The sequence below is a fragment of the Cryptomeria japonica genome, chromosome 3, assembly GCF_030272615.1.
Source record: "Cryptomeria japonica chromosome 3, Sugi_1.0, whole genome shotgun sequence".
Lineage (NCBI taxonomy): Eukaryota > Viridiplantae > Streptophyta > Pinopsida > Cupressales > Cupressaceae > Cryptomeria > Cryptomeria japonica.
Genome location: NC_081407.1, coordinates 743,008,974 through 743,015,191, shown reverse-complemented (window position 1 = coordinate 743,015,191; position 6,218 = coordinate 743,008,974). Strand labels below are relative to the sequence as shown.

General features: G+C 34.1%; 1 protein-coding gene across 4 annotated transcripts; it reads right to left on the bottom strand.

Annotated features, from left to right (window-relative positions):
- Positions 1–281: 281 nt before the first annotated feature.
- LOC131042320 (uncharacterized) lies at positions 282–5,368 on the bottom strand. Of its 4 annotated transcripts, none has more exons than XM_057975671.2 (3): positions 5,215–5,368; positions 2,996–3,641; positions 282–851 (listed from the first exon to the last, which is right to left on the bottom strand). In XM_057975671.2, exons 2-3 carry the CDS (start codon positions 3,302–3,304, stop codon positions 633–635), a joined length of 528 nt encoding a protein of 175 aa, XP_057831654.2. In that variant the 5' UTR covers positions 3,305–3,641; positions 5,215–5,368; the 3' UTR covers positions 282–632. The 4 variants fall into 4 exon arrangements, with proteins under 4 accessions (XP_057831654.2, XP_057831655.2, XP_057831658.2 ...); XM_057975672.2 differs by lacking the exon at positions 5,215–5,368 and adding an exon at positions 5,036–5,208; XM_057975675.2 differs by lacking the exon at positions 5,215–5,368 and adding an exon at positions 4,877–4,962.
- Between the last annotated feature and the right edge of the window lie 850 nt (positions 5,369–6,218).

Genomic DNA, 6,218 nt, shown 5'->3' with positions numbered 1-6,218 from the left:
TATATTTACCCAACTTTACTATCTAATTCTTAATAATTTTGATTAATTAACCCACGTAATCCATTAAGAAAAATATTTATCCTTTACCTGCTTTCCTTCTATATATTTATATTTATATTTATTCACATCGTTGTAAATTATATAATCAATTATATTCTCAAACATTGTTGCAACTAATTAAATATTGTTTGGGTATAAGTTTCTGTTTTTGATCTTTCGATAGTTTCTTGGCTGAAATTGTGGCTGAAATCTATCAATGCGTTGGTTCCACTTGTGCATCATTACTCCATATCCATGCATCTTTGATTGGTTTAGCAAAAGTTGGTAATAATTACAGCAGACAATGGCAGAGTATTTTCCTCCATAAAAGTTTGTACGTGCAGATCTTGTGCCAAATCTAACAAAATTCTTGATATGGTTATGGACATGGAAAACTAGCTCCAAGTGCCATTGTATTTGCATAAACAAAATCTATTGATGGCTATTCCTCTCATGGAACTTATATATCTATCCTCAACCTGGCTACTTGCCATGGCTTACTCTGAACACTGGGTAAGTTTTAACATTTGGCTGTGTGATGCATGCCACTTGAAATGTACATAAAAATACAAAGAATAGTCACCATGATCAGACTAAGTTGTTCTGATTTGTGCTGCATTTTCTTGGGATTTCATTGTATTTGATGGAGAGGATTTTATGTCCAGGCTACAAGATCCCAAATAACGTCCATGTTCATGGCAAGGCCATGCAACTTCTTCTCTTGGACAAGGAAGTGGAACTGGATGAGCAATGAATGTTGGCATTTCTTGCCCTGGCATAACCACTGACACTCCTATTGTATAGGAAGATATCTGCATTTAAAGCTTCCAAGGTTAGTAAAAGGACAAAAGCAAGAACACAATTCCTACATACAGAAAACAGAGATTGATTTGCTAAATAAAGCATTAAATAGTAATTGAAAGATCTCATTGATGCACATCATAGACAAAATGTCATCTGCAACTGCTTAGGTCTATGGCTACATTATGAAAAGAAAAGATGCTATGTATTAGGGGTTTCTCTTAACTACTGTATTAATATGGTAAGATAGTTTTTTGCAATTTCATTTTGGTCTTTGTAACAGTTCATCTAAGTTGTAAAGTATATCTGCTTAAATACCTCTCAGCATTTCACTTCGTTATTGACAACTTCTCAAAAATTTAAAAAGGGATCTGATACATTCCACTTGAAACATCTTGCACTTAAAATATTATCTTAGCTCTTGGGGTAGATCTAATGGTCAAGTCATTGGAAAACATGGATGATGGTTGCAGGTTCAACTTTCTGAAGCAGCAGGTTTGGAATTTGACAAGCTATATTGACATGTTATTTTTTTCTAAAAACGTATATATACACTTCAAATTATTAATAAATCGTAAAATATTATAATAGGTAATATATATAGGTAATATTTTAATTTAAAATATTGATATATATTATTTAAGAATGTTTATTATAAAAATATAAATTTATTTTAAAAAAGTAAGATATATTTGATTCTAATTTTATAATATTTTAATATGAATTTTCAAAATAATTTCTATTTTCTTAAGTGAATTTAGAAACTTAGTCAATTTATTTTCTAAATAATTTTAAGAAGATTGTCTCAAATATTGATTTAGAAACTTGTTATAACTGAAATACTAAAACATAGTTGTTTCTAATTTTTAAACTATTTTAATATGAATTTTTAAAGTTGTTTCTATATTCTATTAGAAATATGTATTATGTTATTATTCTTTTTATTTATCAATAAAATGTAAGTTTGTAATTGTACTTCATTTTTCTCATTATTGATGAAATTGGGGAGATCTCAAATATTAATTTAAAAATAAAATGTAGTTATTGTGAGAAGGATGATACAAAGAAGATTTTTTTTTACAATAAATATTTTTTTTAAAACGTCAAATAAAAGGCATTGAAATTACCAAACCGTCATAAAAAATTGATAGGACAGGACCGTCAAATTCCAGGCCTGGAGGGCAGCTCATGCAGATGGAAGTTATAATGGGTTTTAAGAGTTCGCTTCATGGGTCCCACCAGGTATTGCTTCACTATTTATTTATTTTTCCAGATAATGTACAGCTAACAGCATTACAATCTGGAAAACATGCATACAGATGCAGCTGTGTTCAATCCAATTTAATATGATTACATTTGGGGTGTTACTTCTAGAACTACATGAACTTAAGTTATTGGCAGTTTGCTTATGATTAATTTTAACGGCTACTAAAGCTGAACAGGTTCTGCAGCAGGTGATCAGATATGATATGGTTTGATTCCATTCTATTTCACAGACTGAAGTCATTTCTTTCCAACTCAAGTCAAAGTAGATATTTTGAATCACATTTGGCTCATACTAATTTTAACAATATATAATCAAATCAGGCAAGGGTGAATATCATGGCATCTGAATTAACTGGAATTAGTTTCATGACAAAACCTGAATTTAGGATAGCTAAAACAAATTTCAGTTAGGATTATAACAAAGGTTTTAGTGCCAATATCAGTTTTCTACAGAATAACACGAGGACTCATCAAACAATACACAGACCCAGATAATCTGAATAGGGTAAAAAAATTGTTTAACACAGACATCAAGTTGTAATCTTTATAACTTTTTCTCTATTTTATCATTACTAATGTAGCAATGAGAAAGAGAGAGAAAAAGAAGAAATGATATTCACCCGGATATCATACCGACAGTGTGTTTATGAAAAGATCAATTGTCCTGCATTAGTGGTATATACTCATGGATGCATAGAAACTCAATTTACTCTGTGCTGACAACTTTTTTTGGATCTAGAATCAAATTTAATTCAATCTTTGAAGATAACAATATATCCATGCAGCATCCTTAAAGTTGTTTTTTGTGGTTTTGACTAGAACTCAGTGACTTATATTTCAATCAAAATATAATGGGAAAAATGAAAAGATTTGGAAGCATAATACTTACAGCAGATGAATGGTCAAGTTTATCGAGTAACTGCATCTGGGCTCGAACTAAAGCTCTGTCACCGGTGTTTTGAACTGATGAAAAAGAGGGCCCTGGTCTTAAAAAACGTTCAAATATTGCCATCACCAGAAACATTGAAATGAGGATGGCAGTGGCTACAAAACCAAAAGACACTGCATTGACAGAGGCATCAAAATCCTTCCAGTGAGCCTCTCTATCAACATCTTGAGGCACTTCTTCAGGTGGGGGGAAATTCCATGTGTGATGACTCCCTGGGAACTTGGGGCTTTCTGAATTATAATCATTCATGGTGTAAAATGGTTTCTCTTCTCTGATAATTGCTTACTGCCCAATACAAACCGAAACAAGAAAAATACTAGGCTGAAATAAAAAGTTAAAGGTTGTGAAATGGAATTATGAGAGATAATACAGTCATCAGGTCCAGAAGTATTTTTTGTCCTCTGAATTTCAGTAAAAATGACTGCTTTCTTGAGTAGATGAAAACCAGATCCGATGTAGCATCCAATCCATTGACCGCAAATCTAAGCAGTGGCTCACAAGGAATGCACTAGATGAAGATTTCATTGGAAAGGAGAAAAAGATTTCCAAGAATCAATAGGTAACTGTGGTTGGTCTCTAGCTATACCTGCAATGCACCCTCATGAAAGTTAGGAGGAGCCATAATTTGCAAACCACAAGTAAAAGTACCAAAAACCATGCAAATGCACAAAAAATACCCAAACCCATATAGATACAGAAATTTAGATATGCATTGATGAAGAGAAATTAATATATATATCTATTGACTGGCAAAAGGAGGCATAATCAATACTAGAATCCTCAACCCTAGAAGATGCACACTTATATAAGCATTAAGAATCCAAATCACAATTCATAGTGTACCACAAGAAAATTAAACAAAATCAAATTCAGAAGAGGTTGCCTTGAGAAGCCAAATTGAGAATACAGAGGCAACACATTGAACTATGGATATGAAAAAATATAAGCACAATTCCGTAGCCACCCTAGGCGCCAAAATTCATGAGATCGAGACCCATACACCCACAATGTGGAACAAATGTAAAATTCTTCAACAGTGAGACATTTACACGACAATCCAAGAATGTAATGCAGAAGTTGCAGAAAAACTCTCACAAATTGAGATGATTATAGGTGGATAGCTGTTAGGGCATCCGGGTGGTCAAAACCAAGACAGAGAATTCATAAATCACTGGATACAAAATGGAAAAACTTCCCAAATAGCTGCAGGCACACAGGCATAGGATGAACAACAAAAGCAAAAGGTGCAGAAAAAACTAACTGAATTCTAAAACCTTACACATTCATATTCAGTTAACAGCAGCAACACAAATTGCACCAGTATTTGCCTTGTCTGCTTGAAGACCTAAACAATTTTCCAAACTCTACATACCCACAATATATTTTCAGTAGAATCCTAACGGGATATATTGAACCACACAATGAACACAAGTTGAAAACCATATAATTCCTCAAACCCTGATATACATTTCATGCACATCAAATCATTAACTTTTATACTAGAACCAAAGTTGAAAAGAAACAAACAAGCAGATGCCTCTTTGCCAGTTCACATGCTATAAATAAAATCAAAGTGCCAAAATTCTTCCAACACCCAAAAAGATGAATAAATTCCATTACCACAAACAAACCTCTAAAGCCAAAAAATATTGAAATTCTTTAAGATGCCATGACCTTAACGATGCATAAATTGACATGCCCAACCATAAAAAAATGACAGAAATTAGCACACCACAATAAGGAAAAGCATAATTCGACACACCACCGAATAGAAAAGGGAAAAAGAAAAAAAAAAAAAAATTGGCCCAAAATTCTCCAAACCTTCCAAATGTTCTACTTTCTTTGCAAAAGTTGATGCATACACTAATCTTTCATGAACAGCCAAAAGAAAATGCTAGTCTTCTCTGCCTCCTGACAAATATCTAATCCATCAACCTGACATTACATTTTAATATACATATCCTTTCTTCAAAAACTTACTGATTGGACGAGTTGACATTGAAGCACAATGAGGAAATCACAGAAAATTTCTCTATCAAATGATGAACCATTGTCGTTTACTGGGAATTTAGTAACAAATATGAGCTATCCTTTTCTGGCACTTGAGGGGGAGAAGAAAAAAATTGCAGCAGAGTGGAAATAGAATGAGTATATTGTACCTGGAAGGGAAAATGATGGCACCCACAATATGATCATGATAGTCTGTGCAGGTGAGAGTGGGCATAGTCTAAGCTTGCTAACTTATTATTATTGTTATTGTGTCTGCAAATGTACTCTATAAAAAGGTGGTCCCTTCCTTTAGCTATATATATTTCATTATGAGTATCAAACGCGCATGCATTGCAATGCCCAAGGCATTTTCTTATATTTTACTTGGGAAATTTGTTTCTAAGCAGACTTTAGCATGGAAAACTGTGGAAGAAGAGAAATTAGGTGGAGAAGGGATAAATAGGACAAATTAGAGGGAGGAGGGGGGGAATAAAGTAGTATGTTTGATTCTTCTTCCTCTCTAAAACTTCAAACTTGTGCCCTGGTCCCAAGATAAATAGTATTTCAAGGTGTCTCCTTGAGAGCCGACCATGGGGGATCAAGTATCACGTGCATGGGGAGGCGGAGGAGCCCTAGCACATGCACTTGCACTCATTTTTGTGGGCCTTTCCGACATTTATGTGTCCTTTATTCCAAATAATATAGGGTTTTGTTTGTGGACCTTCCTCGGTAGATTTGGGTTTTCAAAGTTTGTTTGGCTATAAGTGAAACTTGTTGGATGATGTTATTTTGGTTGTCCTTTGTTTAGTTTGATTTTGGGTTGGGAGGTTTAAGTTTTATATAGAAGCTATGGGTCTTGTTTGGGTTTGGGTTTGGCTTTGGGTTTGTTGTTTGTTTTTTGTAAAGATGGTTAAGTTAAATTTGTATGGGTGGTGTAGTTGGTTAAGGGTTTGGGTTCTTTTCATATAGGTCTTGAAGTCGATTTTCGTTGGTCGGTCTACCTTGATGTGTGTGGCTTGGGGTGTTGTGCACATCCCTAGGGGATTAGTATCGTCTCTTCTCGCTCCATTGGACCGCAACTTGGCAATCAAAAAGTAAGCCCAAGGCAACGTCTAGGGGAATAGTCTTGTCTCTTCTCACCCCATTGGGCCCCAACTTGGCAATCAAAAAGTAA